The following is a 21,670-nucleotide window of genomic DNA, read 5'->3' as shown; positions in this document are numbered from 1 at the left end:
AAACCACACTTCCTGGCGCTATAAAAACAAAAACAACCCCCCCCTCTCAGCTATAAACCATGAAGGTCAAAGCTATTATGATCCTTGAAAGGAGGAAGCATAAGAAGTAAGTTCTACATTTACCACAATGAAAAGAGTTGCAAGCTATTATTGTGTGTGTGTGTGTGTGTGTGTGTGTGTGTGTGTGTGTGTGTGTGTGTGTGTGTGTGTGTGTGTGTGTGTGTGTGTGTGTGTGTGTGTGTGTGTGTGTGTGTGTGTGTGTGTGTGTGTGTGTGTGTTCAAACCCAGTATTGGGGTTTGAACTCAGGAGTTAGGTGTAGTCCCTTAGCTTTTTGCTCAAGGCTGGTAGTCTACTCTTAAGCCAAGGCTCTACATTTAGCATTTTGCTGGTTAACTGGAGATAAACAGTCTCACAGACTTTCCTGACCAAGCTGGCTTTGAACTGCAATCCTCCTGAATAGCTAGGATTACAGGCAGGAGCCACAGGTGCTGGGATGTGTTATTTCCGTTTGCATAGAGTCTGTCCCTTCCCTGTTTCCATCCGCATGAATGGTTCTGACAATAACAGCCTGCCTTACAAATACAACTAGGGAGGGGGAGGGGGGAGGCTGGGAAGGGATGTGAAGGGTAAACAAAGGAGGAGGCTGCAATGCTTGGTAAGAAATGTACGCATTATCCTGACCACGTAATTGTAACTCCTCTGTACAGTATGTTCACAAATAAAATAAAATTAAATTAAAAAAAAAAACAAATACAAATAGGGAGAGTAAAATGGGCTCTGAAAGGAATGTCAATTATGTGCTTTGAACTGTCCAGTCCTATAAACACTCACTCCAAAGCTTATTTTTAATTTGCCTAAATCATTTTGTCTTTTGAAAGTTGTTAGCCCTATGTGAGGGTTATAGGCAAATGTTTTTGTCACTGCTGACCTAGATTATAGAAAACAGTTACAACAAATAAGAGCACAGCCACACAGCTAGTGGAAAATGGCTGGTGGCTCAGATGCACTAGAGAACAGGACTTCAGAAGTTCTGGTGAAGTGGACCCTGAGATGGGGCCCAAGATGGTATGATTCCATTTTCAGCTTTGTCTTTGTTTTAGGGATTTTAGACTCCATTTTTGAAGGGTGGTGACTAAAAATCTTTAAACAATGTTCAAACTAGAAAAACAACTTTAGTCACAGGGCCACACTTGGCTCTGACAAGCCTAGTTCCTGGAATGAAAAAAACGCATCTGGTCCCCCTCCCCTTAACAACCTAACCCACCCTTGACTGTTCAGACCAATAAAGCAGGTAGGTTGTAATCTTGCTGAACTGGCAATACCACCCGCTGACTGTAAACCCTGCCTTTTGCCCACCAAATTCGAGTGCCAATTCAAACCAAGATGATAGGATAGTTTAAACAACTAGTATAAGACAGACTGTAACTCCATCGGCCACCTGCGTGTGGCCTAACATGACTATGCAATCCTTTGGGTGTGTTGTGAACCCATTGGTCACCTGTGCATGGCCAGAGGACCACATGGATTTTGCCTTTACAAACCATAGCTTGTGGGCCGTCAGGGGTGGTATCAGCTCCCGAGCCTGTGCTGCAGCCTTGACCAGTCACTGTAGGAACCTTCTCAATAAAGTTGCTTCTTTGTTAACAACTTTGTTGTGGTGGGCTCTGTCACTCTGGACAACTAAGTGGGCTTGCCTGCCTGGGTAGAGATCTTCCAACTACAGTGGCATTTTCCTTGGAATCTCAAACACCATGCACACAAACTGGGGTCAGAATGTCCTCAGGAAAAATGGGTAAAAGCCCTCTCACCTTTGGCTCGCCTTGAAGCTCTGCTGAAGCCCTTGCAAATAAGAAGGGGAAGTTATGGCAAAATGTAAACTCCTGGGTAAGGGCCCTCTACTGGCTACCCAAGGGGATTTCCTAGTTCCAGGCACTTGTTAAATCTCTAACTTCAGTACACACCTGTGAATTCTTACATCTTATCTACAGATATGTACATGTAGACTTCTACATATATATACACAATGTATTTTAATTAAAAATTTAAAATATGCTGGGTATAGTAGCATACACTTGCAATCCCAGCACTATGGAGACTGAAGAAAGAATACTGAGAGTTTGAGGCCAATCTGGGCTACTTAGTAAGACTTTGCTTCAAAATAAGTAAATGAACAAACAAATAAATACTGGATTAAATCTTTTTGAGAACAAAACAGTAAATGTAAGATTATAACCATGGTATGATACAAAGGGATTGATCTGACCTGCAGTACATCTACATATGCCTGTATATAAATAACAGTACACATATAGACATGTGTGTGGGATGAGACAACTTCAACTGTCAGCAGGCCTGGGGTACTCATACCTTGCACATTCCAAGAGACCATTTTCCTTACTGTCTGTCTCTTGGCAAGCTACTGGGAGCTGAGATTCTGGAACATTCTAACAAGGGTGTTTTGCATGGTTAGATTCTGAGCCATGTTGTTGCAGTCCTAAAAGCTTGTCAGGGGAGGCAACACAAGAGTGGGATCTATAAGGACACCTGCTTTTCCCTGGAGAGTTGGAGGCTTCAGTAAGAGCAGGTACACAGCCATGACAGCTTCCATATCAGACCCCCTTTCACTCCTTGCAAACTAAGCATTCATGCAAGGAAGTGCTTTGCACACATTGCCACATATTGAATTAACTGTACTCTGTACAACCACCAGGAGGGAAACTGGTACCAGCTTTTCACTAGACTTCAATAAACAATAACCATGGTCTCTACTCCACCAAGTCTGTGAGTCCTTCTAGTAAATCAATGGACCTGAAGATGGTATATAAAAATCATGTAATCTCAACTGTTAAAAAAAAAGCTCTTTGGAAGGAATTTATAAGATGAAATCTGGAAAAAAAATCCAAATACCAACCAGTAGGTGTTAAAGTGGAGACAGGGAGAGCAGTGGAAAGAAAATCTCACCGTCTAAGACCTAAAAAGTAAGAGCAGGCAGTCTGCAGTATACAGATCATACTAAGAACCACTTCTGTACTTAAACAAGGAAGGGATGTGTTCAGATTTCAAGAAACAGTTCTCTCAGGCTATGATACACAGACTGGACTTACTAGGCCACTGAACACTGTCTAGGCAAGATTCTCATCATGTTCTAGTGGCAATTCTTATATTTCTCAGATCTTAAACCATTCATTTTTTTCACTTTTGTCCATGTTGTTACTCTGTTCTATTTTATCTTCAAGCTGGAGAAGAAATGGACTGGGTAGATATTCTTACGAGAAGCTTCTAGAACATAGAGGGTGATTATGTCTAGATTTTTACTTTTTTTGATCAGTTGTGGGGCTTGAACTCAGGGCCAGCGCTGTCTCTGAGCTTTTGCACTCAGAGATAATGCGCTACTACTTTGAACTCCACTTCTGGTTTTCTGGTGGTTAATTGGAGATAAGAGTCACATGGACTGTCCTGCCAGGGCTGGCTTTGAACTGTGATCCTCAGATCTCAGCTTTCTGAGTAACTAGGATTACAGGTGTGAGTCACCAGTGCTGGCTTATATTTTTACTTTTTTACTGAGCACTCATCTAAAGCACTGAAACTCATTCTAAAGCCCACAAAGTATTTGGCTTTATGCTAAGCCTTAAGTATTCTAAACATTTTAAAATGAGGAACAACATGAGCACTTACCACTATAGAAGAATGCCGAATATCTAACACATAGGTATATTCCTGAGCATGTAAATTTAATTTAAAAAGTTTTTTCATATCTTCTCCATCGATCCCAAGATTTTGAAGGCCATTCATTATTTTTCCTTCTAATTTCAGCATATTCAAAATACTTTATACACAAAAAAGAAATGAATTTTATTTTGATTTTCCAAATGAAAAGCTAGATTTCTCAAAGCATTAGAATATGTTCCATTGACATTTTTATTAGCAAGAAAATGTATTAAACTAAAATCTTTAGCAAATTAAGACAAACACTCATAAACAGTTATTATAATAACATTGGTAGTTTATTTGATTTGGGGGGATGGGGAGTAATAAGATCTTGTTATTATTTAATAGACAACACAAATATATCCCCAGCCACCAGTGCTGGGGCTTAAACTTAGAGCCTCCCATTCTCAGTTGGCTTTCTTGTTCACACCTGGCTCTCTATCACTTGAGCCATGTATCATCCATCTCCAATGTGGTATTTCACAGGTTAACTAGACATAGGGTTTAGCAGACTTTCTTCCTGAGCAGGCTTTGAACTTCAATGATCCAGATCTCAGTCTCCTTAGCAGCTAGGATCACAAGCATAAGCCATTGGTGCCCAGCTGTTTTTTTTTTTAAGACTCATGAACAGTACTCAAAGTTTCAAATCCAGTTCATTTTTTGGGATGGGATCTCCCTTACTTGTTGACCAGGCTGGCCGCAAAGCAATTTTCCCAATCTCAGCTTCCTGAATAGCTGGATTTACAGGCATATAGCAACATTCATACCCTGCCTCACTCCCAAGCTCTGTTTTCTAAGAGCTTCAAGGTGGCCCATGTGTATGACTTCACCTTTGTGTGTCTGTAACCTACACAATTCTCGCCATAAAACAAACATCTCTCCAGGAAAAAATAGTCTATGAGGAGATGGGCACTAAAGAGTACCAACTTAAATATCACAAGACACAGATCGAAAAGCAAGATCTACATAGTCTGGACTATATCACTGGTGAGTGGCTTCTTGAAATCCTCAAACTCTAAATTTTTTTATTTGTAAAATAAGAATTTTGGATTTCACTGCCAATGTATCTTTCGTATTTTGCTCCATATTTTTATTAGCATTGATTAGTGGTTCAAAGGGGTTTCATTTTGACATGGTCCTATATTCATACAAGGTGCACTGATGGACTCCCCTTTGTCCTTTGTCTTCATGCCCCTGTCCTTCCCATCCAATGTCTACAAGCTTCACTGTTCCATTTTCACACATGTACGTACAGAATTTGACCACCTTCATCCTCTCTTACCCCTTCTGCTGACTTTCCCTCCATTCCCCAACAGGGCCTGATATATGTTCATTCTTGTCATTCTTTTTTTTAAAAAAGCATTATATTAGTTACTCAAAGGGATTTCATCTTGGTATCATACATGCATATTACTTTAATTGAATATTTTTCTTTTAAAAACTTCATGATATTTAACTATCAGATACATTTTTGGGGGATGCTGTTTCTGGAGCTCCAATTCAGGACCTTTTGTTCTCACTCAGCTTTTTCTACTCATGGCTGGTATTCTCACACTTGAGTCTAGCTTTTTTGTTGGCTGATTACAGGTAGGGTCTCAAAGACTTTTCTGTCTGGGCTGTCTTAAAACCACAATTGCCAGATCTCAGCCTCCTGAGTAGCTATGATTATAGACATGAGCCACCTGAGCTTGGCTTAGATAGAATACTATATGACAAAATTTTAATATTCCTCATAGCTTTGTCTTTTCAGCCTAGTTGAATTATAATGCTTGCATTACAATGTCTATATACAGATAAATTATAATAAAACCTAATATAAATTTATGTTACTCAAAAATTAGAAAAAGTACATTTTGCAAAAGCTCAATAAAACTGATCAAGGTAAGTCCATTAAAATATAAATTACAGAGTGGGCTATCAAGATACTTTTGCAGCAAATGAAACAAACATTTTATAAATTTCAGTTTAATGTAAAACATTCAATTAAAACTGAATGTGTGAATTAAAGAATTATTTTTTACTAAATTCATCTTACATTCCAAATGCTAACTTTTAGAGTACTATTATACTTGCTATTTTTATTTCTTTTCTGCTTGGCCCATGTCTCTAATCTGTAAGTGACCAATGATAAATAAAAGGACCTCCTAATTCTCATTTAAGCACTCTGGAAGAATTTTGTTTGACCTAAGGAACTTGAGAGCCCTCAGCACTCTACAATTTCAGACTTCCTATCTGAAAGAGACAGGTACCTGCTAATTGCTTTCTTGTGAGCAAATACCTCTTGTTCCTTTCAATTCCTTTCTTGAGGGTAAAGCTTCCTGGCTGTTTTTCAATAGTCCTATTTTCTAATGAAAGGAAGTCTGGAATAATGAGATAAGTATAGATCTAGTATCAATCTGCATAAAAATCTCTAGGCTCTATCCCAGTTTGGGTACTTAAAGATACTTTTAACTTGCCCATTTAAAATAGTCTAACTATAAAAATAGTTTTATATAATCCAAAACATGTACTTGGGGATGAAGATGACTGAGAGGAGGGGTAACAGGTGCCAAAAGTCAGTGTGATGGGAAGAATAAGTGCTGCTGTTTGACACAACAGCTGGATCACATTACTTCACAACAATTCACTGAATCTTTCAAAATGGCTAGAAATGAGGATTTTTCATGTTCCTAACTCAGAGAATGATAAAAATGCTAACTAACCTGAGTAGATCATTCCACATTATGTACATGAACTGAAATATCACACAGTATCACATAAATATGTACAATAATTCTGCCTCAATCAAAGTAAACCCAAAGCATGTATTTGCTTTATTTTTAAAAATGTACTATTTTTATTTTATCTTACTTTTGGGCTTCCTTGAATATTTCCGTACATGCTAACAGCGCATAGTGAGCAAGTTCACCTCTCCACCATGTTTCCATTCCTTTCTCATGCTCTCCTTTTCAAACAGTGTTTATTTTTGTCTTTCAAGCCATTCTTTGCATTTTGACAAAAACCAAATTCAGGATGTTTATCTTTATATCTACCACAGTTATTCTATATCCGTAACATACTACTTACCTAAAAGGATCGTGAACATCCATATCAATACGAAGGCCATTAATAAATAGACGAGCATCACCTGGCTGAATCCCAAATCTCTCTCCAAGGTACTTGAAATAGATCAAAGTAACAGTTAACCAAGTGACCTAACAGTTAAGATCAACCTCAGAGGTCATTGGACTTCCTATAAAGGTCAGACAGTGAACATTTCAGGCTTTTCAGACCACAAGGTCTCTTGCCATGACCTAACTTTGCCTTTCTAAGAAAGAAGCAGATTTATGCAATATGTAAACAATTAGGCATGATTATGTTCCAATACACTTTTATTTATAAAAGTATAGATAGTAGACCAAATTTGTCCTAGGCAGAAGTTTGTCCACAATTTGAGTGACGGAAATCTTATTACAGTATAGACAGAATACAACATGTGACTGTTTTGATACTGCAATACATGACAGGAAAGTTCTAAGACTACAATGGATGCTGATCAACTGCCTTTTATATAATACATGTTCCCTACATGTAGTCTGTCATATTCCTCTCCTTTGAGGCAATGACATCCCAAGTAAAACTTTGATGTATATATAAATATTTGAAGTTCATTCTAAATTCACAAAAGTCTTCAAAGAGCAATGTTTGAGTTTTCATGTAAATATTTCCCGAGTTGCTTCTGTGTACCAGAAATTACTTTTAGTACCAGAGCAACAACAAAAGACATTGTCAGTATAACAGTTATCAAGGGCATGGTATGAGTTAACATGGTATGAGTTAAATCCTAGAGTTTGCTACTATGCACAAAATTTGAGGGAATTGAGTAAATTTTTAGTCCTTTGCTTCTTCACTTGTAAAACAGGAACAATTTTATCTCTATGAGACACACACACACACACACACACACACACACACACACACACACACACACACACACACACACACACACACACACACACACACACACACACACACATCCTTTGGTTTGGGCAGCATCTCCTTTTGTCTGTCCACTTTAAAATCACTGCATTTCTGTGCTTGTGTTGTTTCTTAGCTTTGAAAGCTTTGATAACTGGCTACATATCAAAATCCTGGCAAATGAAATAGAAGCCAAAATTGGCTAAAGTGTTTTCAGGAGAGGGCTTTAAAGAGGATGATTTTGGCTCTTGCCATATTCCTTGCTCTTTTAGCTGAAATTACAGATAAGTCTGGACCTGTGGCTATCTTAGAACCCCAAAGGTGGCTATCTGTGAAGTGTTTCATGATGCTCTGTGACATTGTGAAATTCTCAAACCATAATGATCATAGACATTACTTTGAGCTTTCTTTTAATGTGAGAAAAATAAACTCCTACTCCTAAGGGCCATGAGAATTCAATACTTTATTGTTAAAGTCAAACCTATGAAATGGAGCCAGGCCTTTGCTAGTGTAGGCACTTTACAAGTATTAACATGGCTAGGATGATCTGTGATCTAATGGTAACTTAAGAGATCATGTGGGCTGGGAAGGTGGCTCAGTGGTAGAGTGCTTGCCTTGCATGCATGAGGCCCTGGGTTTGATTCCTCAGCACCACATAAGCAGAAAAAGCTGGAAGTGGTGTTGTGGCTCAAGTGGTAGAGTGTTAGCCTTGGGTTGAAGAGTTGAGGGACAGTGCCTGTGCCCTGAGTTTAGGAGCCACGACCAACAACAACAACAAAAAAAGAGATCATGTGTTAGCATTTTATGAAAAGTACTCATTAAAGATGCCATACTTCCTAAAGGATTCTAGTATTGCCAAGACATCTTACATTGACTTATTCCTTATAAGCATTTAAGCAAAACCAGTTAAGAAAAACAGAATGATTAACTTGATTGGACAGGTCTAGAGCCTAGGAAGAAATAAATAGGAACCCTATTAGGAAAGACTGGCTAGAATCATAGAGTATGCTACGTATAGTAGATAATACAAAAATGTTATACCCTGTTTGGGTGCCAGTGGTTCATGCCTGTAATCCTAGCTACCCAGCTATCCTACCTAGCTGAGATCTGAGGCTTGTGGTTAGAAGTCAGCCGAGGCAGGAAAGTCTGTGAGACTCTTAATCTCCATTAAACTACCTTGAGCAAAAGAAGCTCAGGGACAGTGGGCAGTCTGCGTTCAAGCCATATGACAAGCACCAAAAAAACATATCCTGAACTGTTCTAAGAATCAAAAAGCAAAAAGTAGCATCCTCTTTTTATGAAAATAAAATATCTAAAATGTGAAATGGTGAAGTAGCATGTAATTTTTTTTAAAGAGAAATTCAAACAAACCTTTTGATTTTCCAGTATTTCCTGCCTCATTTGTTGATTTACAGCAATTCTGGTCAGAGATCTGAGAAAATAAATACTGATATGATTCATTTTTCTTTAAATGTTAAGAACAAATCTGTAATTCTAGGTATTACAATACTTGAAAGATATATTTTCTAAATGTTTCAGGAGTGAAAAGTTTCATATAGCCTTTTTATTTGACACAGTATTGGATTCAGGTAAAATGGAGATTCATCTTCACATTCCTTCATTTGGAATATGATTTTTTTTTTTTTTTGGCCTGGGCGCTAATCCTCAGCTCTTCAGTTCAAGGCTACCACTTGAGCCACAGTGCAACTTTCGGTTTTTTGAGTGGTTTATTGGAGCCCCGGCTGGCTTTGAACCACTATCCTCAGATCTCAGCCTCCTGAGTAGCTAGGATTACAGGTGTGGAAATTTATTTATTACTATTTTTTTTAATTTGACTAAAATTACCAGTATCATTATATATATATATATATATATATATATATATATATATATATAAATTTCAAAATATTTTTATTGTATGTCAGGAATTTTAGTTTGAGATTTTATCAGATTATATAATTCCAAAATACATGCACATTGGGGTTTGGTTTGGTGAATCCCACCATACCAAAATCCACAAGTGAGTGCTCATTTTCCCTTATTAAAAATAGCATAATGTTTGCATATAAACTACATATACCTTCCTATACCCTTGAAATCATCTTTAGATTACACAGAACACCTAAGGTAGTGCTATGTTAGTAATCAATCTATATTAGTCAAAGGTTAATAACAAGAAAAAGTCTGTACATGACCAGCAGAGATACAAGTTTGTTTTTCTTTTAATATTTTCCATCTTCCCTCTTGCAGATGTGTTCAGCAGAGATACAAGTTTTTTTGCTGAATATTTTCCATCTTCCCTCTTTGAATTTGCAGATATATTATTTGCACATAGAGAGACATGACTGTTGTGACTTTTTATTATTCAGTCTGTAAGAGTTTATAATTCCCTTTTATAATTCAAAGACAGAATTAAAAAATGTTTCTTTTGGGCTATTTATTCAATTTGAAAATCCCCAAGAACACTTAATTAATTACAGATCTGTCATGTTTACACACAGAAGAAAATTATTTAAAATTTAAGGTTGTCGATGCAAGGCTTTGCTTTAAGGAAAACTCAGACAAAAAAGGGTATTTTCATCACCGCAATGTGTATTAGCTCCTAAGCATGTATTATTTCCTAAGGTCTGGCAACATAAAAAAGAAGGCAAAATTGTTACTCAACTGTTCATATATATTCCACTTTAAAAATATTTACTGATTGTCTACTGAGTGGCTTTTCAGAGATGCTCAAGCCTGTATTTAGCCATTAAACAATGTTAGCATATTTTGGAAAATTTGCACAATAACTAAAACCATAAATCAAGTGGGTAGAGCTTAGCACTAGAGATTCTAAGTTTTACTGGCTTCATATAATGGTTAAATAACTGTCTTATTAGAAACAGAATTATTTTACTTTACTATATCTCACCTAATAATCACAAAAGCTATTGTTAATTAAAAGCAGTGTGGCTAAACATGTATTTGCATATATACATACATATTTCATGTATTAGTGATTTCTAAAATTCTTGATTTAAATCTAAAATTAACTAAAGGAACAGGGAGGCAAATATTATGAGTGTACTATATACATGTATGAAAATGTCACAATGAAATAATTATTTTGTATAATATACACCAACAAAAGTCACTAAAATATCTTATAAATGTTTATTATTAACCTGTAATTAGGTTACAAATTCCTCTAATTTCAGGAGACCACTGTATACTTGTTCTTAGCATTTTATGCTCTGTCATTCCTAACCACAACACAAATCTATCAAAGTCATGTTAGTTTGTAAGTCCTCATAAAATCTGAAATGTACATATTGGTCATGTTTAGATATGCAAATGTATTTCCTATTAATAGAAAATATGTTCAATGTAACACCAGAATTTTCTGGAAGCAGTTTAATTAGACATTTTAGCAAAAAAAATTCATAAAAATTTAGACATTAGTGTTTGAAATCTGCAAGAAGAACAATTGGCAGTACTTTGGGTACAGAGCTCCTATGTATAAGACTTTTCATTATCCTCCATAAAGGAGAGAAACACACATATATAATATTTATGTATAATATATAAATAAATGCTTTCGTATATACTATTTATTGCTTAAAGAATATTTTTCTTGTGACTTTGATTAAACCTAGTTTTCCATTAGCCTCTAATTTAATGTTTCTATTATGTAGTGTATATCAACAGTATACATGTACAAGCTAGTATTTTCCTTTAGTAATAACAAAGTCCTCATACATAAATGTTGAAAGATCCTAATTTCCAAAAAAGCAAAGGTACTAAAATTGGCATATCCATGCTATGAAATCAAAAAATTCTTAATGGAAAGAATTCTGGCAGTAATCAAACCAATAAATTTTAACATACCCACCTGGCTTTTGTGGGAAAGTTTTGTGAAATGTCTTTCATTAACTTTATGGCATCATATACTGGAGTGGACATTATCTGAGAAGCTGCTTGAAAACTAAGATCTGGAAGGGAAAAAATCCTTAAGGAATGTAAGTAATAAATATTTCCATGAAATATTAACTGTTCTACTTAATCACATGTTAACACTCATAGATGGCATTTAAAAAAGTTGTAAGTGTTATCACTAGGTCTGTTAAGATGAATACTACATTTTTACAATGGAATCATTGTCATTTAATACCAATTATCTGGTATGACTTCAAAAGAGATATATGAAAATGAACCCTGATATAAAGGTATTTTTTCTACATTCAGGACCTAAATCAGGAGGTCTGGGGAACCTCATTCCCTCAGGCTAGAAAAGGCTGGTGAAATAACTTGGTACACAAGGGATAGACATGTATGCTTCTTGGCTTCCCCCAGTCTGTCTGCCCGTGATAATTTTGTGTGGCCCACACATAATGTTATAATACAGAAATGGCCCCAGTGATTTACACCTGTAATCCAAGCTACTTAACAGGTTGAGATCTGGAGGACAGAAGTACAAAGGCAGCCCAAGCAGAAACCCAGGACACTCCACCTCCAGTTAACTATCAAAAATCAGGCTAGAGGCATGACTCAAGTGGAAAGACACAAGCTGTGAGCAAGCAAGCTGAGAAAGAGCGCCAGGTCCTGAATTCAAGGCTAGTTTTGTTTTCATACTCTCATGTGGTGACGCAGCCTGAAGGCAAAGCCTAGAAAAGACATGCCATTAGGGTAGCCTCCCATGGGAGGATAAAGTCTACACCCATGGGAAAATAGTCTATTTGGGTTCAAATTCCTACTTTAGCATACTAGCTGCATTAACATTAATTAGAATTTCCTCAACCTACTCAGAGGTTTTCAGTCCTAAAGCTGATTTGACACTATCAACCATGTATCCTAAGGCCAAATATAATGGGTATTATTCACATCTTTTTTAGAAGGATCCTTTTGTATGTGATAGGATCATTTGTGCAAAGAAAAAATATCTTGGTACAAATGCAGTGGTACAGAAAGAACAGATGCTGTCATTTAAAGATGACGATTCTTCAGTTTGGATTTTTCATATATACTAGTGTTATTAAAGTAATGATACAGCATTTCACTGATGGAATATGTGTATTAGATATGTAAGTATAGCAGAACATGGGAAACATTACATATCAGATACTCTGCTACAATTTCACAATATGACTTTTTAAGAATCTGTAAACATAAAAAGTTAACCATATAAAATCATATAAAGTATTTAACTTGTACTGAAAAATCTTTACTTATTACTTATGTTGAATTTAAGCACATCACACACTAAATTGCACTTTTCTAATTTATAAACTGGGAGTTAATATTACAAGTTTTCTGTAAGATTAAAATAAGATATATGAAAGACTCCTAAAGTTATAATTCAAATAAATTATAAAATATTATTTGTATATTATGTGTATGTTATTATGGCAAGAAAATTCCAATAAGTATCCCTTTAATTGTGATTTTAAAACAGAAAATTGATTACTAGTTGCCTATAACTTGGGAACTGGAGAGAAGAAGAGAATGGCTGTTAATGAATATGTTAGTTTCTCTTATGGTGATTTAAAATTGGTTGTGGTAACTGATACAGAACTCTTAAAACATTAAAAAAATTTAACAATGTAGTAAATGAGTGAACTGTATCATATGTGAATTATATCTCAATAAATCTGTTAAGTTAATAGAAGTGGCTGAAAGGTTTGAAATTATTATGCAAAAAAATGACATCTACATGTCACCATAATCTACTAACTTATTTCACTTCTTTTCTTTCTCTCTATTCTTCCTTCTTTCCTTCCTTCCCCTGCCCTCTTCTATCTTTCTCTCTTTATGTCTGTGCTGGGGCTTGATCTTGGGGCTTTGGCATTGCCCCTGAGCTTCTTTACTCAAGGCTAGAACTCTACCACTTGAGCCATAGCTCTACTTCCAGTTTTTTTGGTAGTTAATTGGAGATAGGAGTCTCACAGACTTTCCTGCCAGAGCTGGCTTTGAACCATGATCCTCAAATCTCAGCCTCCAAGTAGCAAGCATTACAGGTGTGAGCCACTTGCACCTGGCCCTACTTAATCATTTCAATAATTTTAAGAAAAGGACTTATTGTTCAATCCAAAGGTCATTAAATACTGATTTATAAGTTGTCAGCACAGAAGATGTTTTATGTTTGCAATTTTATCTCCTCTCATTTCAAGTTTTCTTTAAAAATGGTCTAACAAGAACAACATTTAAAAGAGAAGGCAACACTGGAGTGTGATATCAGTGTAGTGTGTGTGTGTGTGTGCGTGCGTGCGTGCGTGCGTGCGTGCGTGCGTGTGTGTGTGTGTGTGTGTGTGTGTCCTGTGGCTTGAACTTAGGGCCCAGCTGCTGTCCCTTAACTTTTATTGCTCAAGGCTAGTTGCTCTATGACTTGAGCCAAAGCTCCACTTCTGGCTTTTTAGTGATTAGTTGGAGATAAGATCTTGTCTCTGAGACCTTTCTGCCCTAGTTGGCTTTGAAGCATAATCCACACATTTCAGCCTCTTGAGTAGCTAAGGTGATAGGTATGAATCACTGGAACAGGGCCAGTGTATACTTTTAAGATGGACTATGACTTGCTTGATAATCTTTTTATTAAACATGAATTCCCACAAAAAGCCATATAATTTATGTTTTTCAGATTGTAGAATAATCAATATCATGTTTTTAAAGTTTATCTAGTAAGATGGAGATCAATTAAAGTACTTCAAAATACCATACCTTGTAGTTCCCAGACTTTCAAAGGTATCATTTCCTTATTAATCTCAATCAGGTATTTCTGGAATATTGTCAGATTATCTCTAAGATCTGAATATAGTTCTCTGCATCAGAATATTAAATAACATTAATTATCTCAATTATAAATAATTACATAAGCAATATATTTTTGAAATTATCTTCTATATATAAACACAAAGTAATCATTCAGAATTAAAGTAATAAATTGTGATTCAGCTATATTAATGGAATTAAAAATAGGAGAGAGAAATGGATTAAAGTATACTGTTATTGACTAGATTATACCTCTTAGTATCGATAAATCTGTTTGTCAGATGTACTAACTTTGTAAGAGCATGAATAAACCATTTGATCAAAATAGTTTAGGAATATAACTCAGCTGATTAAGTTAGTACCATCTACCATAATGTTAACCTTTGATTGACAGAATTATTTACTTCTTTCTAAGTATCTGTTAATACCAAGAACTAAAAGCATGAATAACAACATTCCTTTAACCTGTATAAAGCCATCATCAATTTCCTTTCTTGGAAGTAAAGGAAGGCACATAAAAGCATATAAAATTGCTGCTACTCCCACTCATGAGTACTCAGAAAGGACTCACCATTGCATTCCTTGTCTGCAGTCCACATAACAAAAAAAGAGGAGCATAATTTTACTTGTTGAACGCTTACTTATATAGGCATACACAATTAACATCAGAGGTTAAAAAGTTTTTAATATTGAAATTTGTGGCAAAGAAATTTAGGGATAGTTTTTTCTTTTAATGGGGCATACATTTCTTTAAGTTCAATGTCCATATTATTCATAACTTTTGTAATTCATTACATATCTGAAGTTTTGGTTCCTATAGGTTTTGTTTTAGTTCTCTAGAGATAACCTTCCTTTTAAGTCATGTTTTTTCTAAGCATATTATGTCAAATTTGTCATAGAAATGGTTTTTATCTCATATTTTATAAAATTCAAAAGTATTAGAACTGTCTTTTAAAAACAAAAAACAATTTTAAAACATTTTCCATTATTCACTAAATTAATTGTATATAAAACAATAAAATATCACTATTTCAAAATAGTAAATATTAGCTATCATTATTATAATATTAAATTTACAATGATATTTTGTAAGTTGTTATTCTTTTCTTTTTAAAAATATATCTTATTGTTAGTGTAAAGGTGATATACAGAAGAGTTATAATTACATAAATCAGGTAATGAGTACATTTCTTCAAAAAAATTAACTTGTGCAAGACTTTCTTTTTGGCATTATTTGAAGAAATTATTGTAAACTGGGCACCAATGGTTCATACATATAATTCTAGCTACTCAAAAGTCTGAGATCTGAAATTGAGGTTCAAAGCCAGGCCAGGCAGACAAATCTGAGAGACTCTTCTCTTCAGTTAGCCAGCAAAAAGCTGAAAGTGAAGGGGTGTCTCAAATGTTAGTGCATCAGCTGTGAACAAAGGCCAAGGAGAATAAAAGATACGGATGGCAAGCCCCAGTACCAGGAAAAAAAACCCCAAATCATAAACACAATAATTATATCTCAGATGTACAATTATTGGTGATTTTAATTACCACTAATTAATTAAAATCAATTACTTTAAACTTTTATGCTTTTTGCTTTTTCTATGGATATAAACTGATTCTTTTATAAAAAAAACATAAATGGTATATCTAATCTATATGACAAAAAGTGAATATATGCAATGCACACAATAAGTTAAATCACTTAAAAAACAAGAGAATATAATAATAGCAATTACAATTCACCTCAGACTTACTTTAATCTCCCAAAGAGAAACCCTTGAACTTCATTTGCTTCAGTTTCATCTTCTCCAGTAGTATTAGTCACAACTACATTTTGGAAATAAAAACAAAATAAAAATATTTTTAGAGTAGGAAAAGAATATATAATAAAAATTAGAGTTTATAATTAAAATCCTGTTTTTCATTTTTAAAAAAATGTATTGTCATTGTTTTTCTTTCATGGACATACTAAATATATATACATCCGTATAGACTTTTTTTTAAATGTACTCTTTCTCCCTGCTTTCTTTTTGTTTCTGTTTTTCTTTGTTTTGTTGTGTGGCTTGAACTCAGAGCCTGGGCACTTCCCTGAGCTTTTGTGTTCAAAGCTAGAACTCTACTACTTTGAGCTATATAGCTCCACTTGTAGCCTTTAGGTGGTTAACTGGAGATAAGCCAGCCAGGGCTGGCTTCAAACCATGATCCTCAGATCTCAACCTCCTGAGTAGTTAGGATTACAGATGTGAGCCACCAGTGCCCAGCTAGGCTTAGCTGTTAAGTGTGGTGGGAGATCTATACCATTTTTAATAAATAGGCATTCTTGCATATTTTTAACAGTCTTAAAGATAATTAAGGAATCTTTGGAAAGATGCTATCATAGTCTCAAAAGATAAGGATGTAATATTTTATCATTATTTTCCTTCTCTTTCCAAGCACTTTTATGGAATGGTAGGTGGATGCTGTGAAGGGTGCCTTAGAGTTCAGTAAGCATTCATGTTCCTTTGTCTTCTCCTGAAGCCCTGCTTATCTAGGGCCACACATAAAAACCTTAGTCCTTTGATCTAGACTTCTTTTTCCTCCTATTCATTCTTGTTGTTTGAGAAATATTCACTGACTGACTACCACAATGTCTAATGGGCTAGACACCAGGAAGAGACACAAATGATTCTGCCCATGCTAAGTGAAAAAAGAGAGATAAAATGACTACTTTAATAAATTAAGAAAACCTTTTCTAACAGAAGGGAGATAGCTATATGAGAAAAATATGGGATATGAAAGTGGAAAACTCACTTCTGACAGAACAAGAACACAGGCAAACACCTCAGAGGTACTGACTGATGTATGTCTATTTAGTTCAAGCATACGTTTATTTAGAACAAGCATAGCAGATATTGGCTGGTAGATCACAAATGTGGTAAATCTATTTCATCTAAGCAAATAATTTAAAGAATGGCTATGGCTATCCTGCTACAAAAATATTCTAACTTTTTTTAATAAATAAAAATGTTAGGCAAAGCTTCCTAAATTTGTACGTTACCACTGACCTTCAGGGTGATGGAAATATTGATTCCCTTAAGGAATTCAAGAAGACTGGGCAAAGCACGGGATAGCTGGTCCAGTCATCTATTGATGTAACAGCCTCATCTGTTGCCTCCGTGTAAAATAAATAACTCTCCTAGTGCATGTGTGTGTGCACACCCATGCATGTGCTTGCATGCACCTATGCTATCATTCATCACCTGGTGACCAAAATGGCGGAGCACTTTTTTTTTTTTTTTACTTTTAAAGAATAGGGTCCCATTAAAATGCTTCTTTCAGCTTAAAATTGAGTTCTAAGGTATTCAGAATATGCCCATCTAATCTCTAGCTTCAAATGAACACGTGTATAATCACATTTTTCAAATATACTTTAGAACAAAACTATGTTATGGCTCCAATTTTTCATCCTACTTAAGTAGAGACAAAATCCCCAACTTACTTTTAACTTGGATATCATCTAACGCTTTGTATTCTGTACTCTTAATTGCTAGCTCCACACCATAGCCAGATAAGTACATTTTCCGAGAGCTTGGTTTCTGTTAACACATTTATTTTATAAAAAGAAGAAATTCTTAGTCAAGCATATTGTTTCAAATTCAATACAATATTGAGTTTCTTTCTCTTTCTTTTTCCTTTTGTGTGATGAACCCAAGGCCTTGCACATGCAAAGCAAGCACTGTGTACCACTGGGCTACATTCCCCAGCCCAATACTGAAATTTTTCCACTGTGAATTATTACTTGGTCAACACTTATGCTCTCTACATAGTCTATCAAGGAGTCAGAATTTGATTAATGGTCCCTTATTTACTACCTAAAACCTTTACCAGAGTTTAGAACTTTAATTATTTGTACAATGAAAAATATGAAATCTTTTTTCTGTTACACTGTGACAACTTTCCTATATCTATCATGAATTAGCAGAGGACTCATTTCAGTCATTTCAACAAAATTATACTCCTTTAGGGAGTTTCCACAAGACTTGTTTTTTATCAGTAAATTCTATTCATTTGTTAAGCTTATAGATGTAGGAATGCTGATGAGCTGCAAACAATGAAAAGCAAAGGCAAAAAGAAAAAAGGAAAAAACCTATTTGTCTTTCTTCATGTTTCTCAATGATTAAAATCTATCAAATACAAATTGGTATCTGTTCTTACGAGTTGTTATTAAGTAAAACTGAATTATCTGAAGTATATATGATCAGAATTTTAGTACCTATTATCCCATTTCCTATCAAAGGTAAATATACAATGTGCCTCAAGATTATTCTATCAGACAAGAAAAGTTACCAAATTTTATTCAAAAGGAAACAAATTGGAGGGATATATACAGTATTTAAAAAATTGTCTAAAAAATTTGGGCTGGGAAGGTGGCTCAGTGGTAGAGCGCTTGCCTTGCATGCATGAGGCCCTGGGTTTGATTCCTCAGCAACACATAAGCAAAAAGAAAAAAAAGCCGGAAGTGGTGCTGTGGCTCAGGTGCTAAAGCGCTAGCATTGAAGAGCTGAGGGACAGTGCCCAAGCTCAGAGTTCAGGCCCCACAACTGAACCCGAAAAAAAAATTGTCTAAAATTTTTACCAGCTTTGAGACTGAAATTCTTACTAGCTGTGCTACAATTATTATCATTTGCCATATTATTTCAGGGGTTAGGAAACCAGTTTACTTCCAGCAGACTCTTGGAAGTTGCTATGTCTTTGCTTAAGACAGGTTTATATAAGGGCTGCTGGCAACCCTAAATACACAGGGCAAGGGAGATAGGGGAGATGAGTAGGCTTTTCATTGTCTTCTTTCCTTACTTAATTCTTACTGCGCTCCTCATATAAGTATATGACCAGTGTTCATTCATACTCTGTTTTCAAATAAGAAAATGCAGGAATTAACTTCAGATTTGCAGACAGTATTTAATGCTGCTACTCACATTAAAACTAAATTTGCTAAAATTGCAGGCATATGTTACTATGAAATATAGCAGATAGAAACCATGTTATTCATAATTATAGTTGAAAAAGTTGAAAGAGCTTCAATTTAAAATACATTGTGAATATTCACTCAAAAGATAATCTGCCAATGGCTTAGCAAATTGAAGCTTTCAAGCCACATGTCTTGTCATAGTTGATGCAAATAAATGCAATTCCACGTAACTGATTTCTAGTATCAGTTCTGGGAAGTTATTAGGTCTTCAACAATAAAAAGAAAATATTTATTGAATTTATATTTCCTTTGCCCATTTGAAATGTATTCAGGTAAAATTTGAATTATAGTTTAGTGAGTTTGAATCTGTAAACCAAAAATATTCAGATCAAAAGTGGCAAGAAAAAATCTTCATTTTCCTACTTCTTTTTTTTTTGGGGGGGGTCCAGTCATGGGGCCTGAACTCGGCCTGGGAGTTGTCCCTCAGCTCTTCAGCTCAAGGCCAGTGCTCTACCACTTGAGCCACAGCGCCACTTCTGGCTTTTTTTCTTTTTGCTTATGTGGTGCTGGGGAATCAAACCCAGGGCCTCATGCATGCAAGGCAAGCACTCTACCACTGTGCCACCTTCCCAGCCCCTCCTACTTCTTCTTGTTCCCTTAAAAAAGGGACCAGATGGGGACTGGGAAGGTGGCTCAGTGGTAGAGTGCTTGCCTTGTAAGCATGAGGCCCTGGGTTCGATTCCTCAGCACCACATAAGCAGAAAAAGGTTGGAAGTGGCGCTGTGGCTCAAGTGGTAGGGCACTATCCTTGAGTTGAAGAGCTGAGGGACAGTGCCCAGGTCAAGTTCAGGCCCTATGACCGACCAAAAAAAAAAAAAAAAAAAAAAGAAACAGATGTTCAAAAGGTAGCACAAATAGGTCTCCTAGAATTACAGGTTGACTAGATTTAGATTACAGCCATACAGAATGTACAAGATATTTTTCATTAAATAAAGGGCTATATTTGATTCTATAGATTACTTTGATAGTTGAGCAATATGATTTCAAAGAAGTGTAATTAATGGTTACACAGTCTCTAAAGAGTAACTTAAGGAAGATTCTCAAAAGACTGCCATTCTCTCTAGGGGTCATTTAGAATAACCTGGGGGAAATAAAAATAAACATATAACTTTTTATCTTCTACTCTCATTCCTATTTTAATTTCTAACAGTGGTTGTACATGGGAATGTATCTATACTCCTGGGAAACGCAGGCTAATGGCTTACTGGTGTAGAGAATCACACTATATAAAAGATTTTTGTCAACCTGAACCCTATTTAAACAATTTGTTTTTTCCCTTCCACTCCCCAAATTATTCCAACATCAAATACAGTGAATCAGGGGTTATACGGTGGGGGAGGGACATACAAAGCAACAAAAAAAGAAATCACGTGGTACCTTATAAATATGTTAAAAACAATAGCAAGAAAAAAAACCACTTGTATCCTTATCTTGGGGTTCATTTTGCTTAACATCATGTTATCTGATCTTTTTTGCTTGTCTTAGATATATACTAGTTATCGCAAATAAAGGAAACCATGGGACCTATGTTTCTTTGGGCCTGGCTTACTTCACTTCATATAATTTTTTCCAAGTCTTTCTATTTCCTATCAAATGGGGTAATGTGATTCTTTCTGATGGAGGCATAGAATTCCACTGTGTATATACCACATTTTCTCGATCCATTCATTGACCTATTGCAACAGTGAGATGTACAAGATGCTATGTTGAAAACCGAACTTTACAATTTAGGCAGGGGTAGGGGGTGAGGGGGTGGGGAGGAATATAGTTGTGGAAATGGGAGGGAAGGGATGGTAGGGGGAAAACAAAGGAGAAGGCAACAATGCTTGATAAGAAATGTACTCATTACCTTGCTCAAGTGATTGTAACCCCTCTGTACAGTATTTTCACAATAAAAAACTTATTTAAAAAATGTTTTTTGTGCATACTCTAACCCCTGATCCTCTTTTTTTCCCCTATTTTGTTTTTATTGAAACATGTTCATTATCATCTAGTATGATGAATTTTATACTTCTCTGAAACTAAAATGGAAATTCTCTGAGAACAATGTTCTCACTTCCAGGTGAATACTACCTGGCAAAGAGTCATCGACTACAAAATTAATGACTTAAATATATAAATATGAACAGATAATACACACACAATATACCCATACTGTCTCCAGGCAAATATCTACATTCTCCTTTTTGAACCACTCACAAATATTTCCTCAGTTCCAGGAAATTACATTAACGCAACTTAAACCATCCAATATATGATTA

The 21,670-nt window shown here is 35.5% G+C and overlaps 1 protein-coding gene across 1 annotated transcript in view; it reads right to left on the bottom strand.

Moving 5' to 3' along the window:
- Uggt2 (UDP-glucose glycoprotein glucosyltransferase 2) overlaps positions 1–21,670 on the bottom strand; it is an 89,490-nt gene that overhangs the window by 54,126 nt on the left and 13,694 nt on the right. Inside the window, exons 6-12 of the mRNA XM_070002728.1 lie at positions 17,880–17,976; positions 16,156–16,228; positions 14,357–14,457; positions 11,538–11,637; positions 9,038–9,098; positions 6,776–6,867; positions 3,677–3,827 (exon numbers count right to left, since the gene is read on the bottom strand). Coding sequence (XP_069858829.1) covers positions 3,677–3,827; positions 6,776–6,867; positions 9,038–9,098; positions 11,538–11,637; positions 14,357–14,457; positions 16,156–16,228; positions 17,880–17,976 — 675 coding nt within the window. The remainder of the gene's footprint in view (positions 1–3,676; positions 3,828–6,775; positions 6,868–9,037; positions 9,099–11,537; positions 11,638–14,356; positions 14,458–16,155; positions 16,229–17,879; positions 17,977–21,670) is intronic.

Source organism: Dipodomys merriami, unplaced genomic scaffold (genome assembly GCF_024711535.1).
Source record: "Dipodomys merriami isolate MVZ:Mamm:240054 unplaced genomic scaffold, mDipMer1.0.p SCAF_6, whole genome shotgun sequence".
NCBI lineage: Eukaryota > Metazoa > Chordata > Mammalia > Rodentia > Heteromyidae > Dipodomys > Dipodomys merriami.
This window is presented reverse-complemented; position numbering and strand designations above follow the sequence as displayed.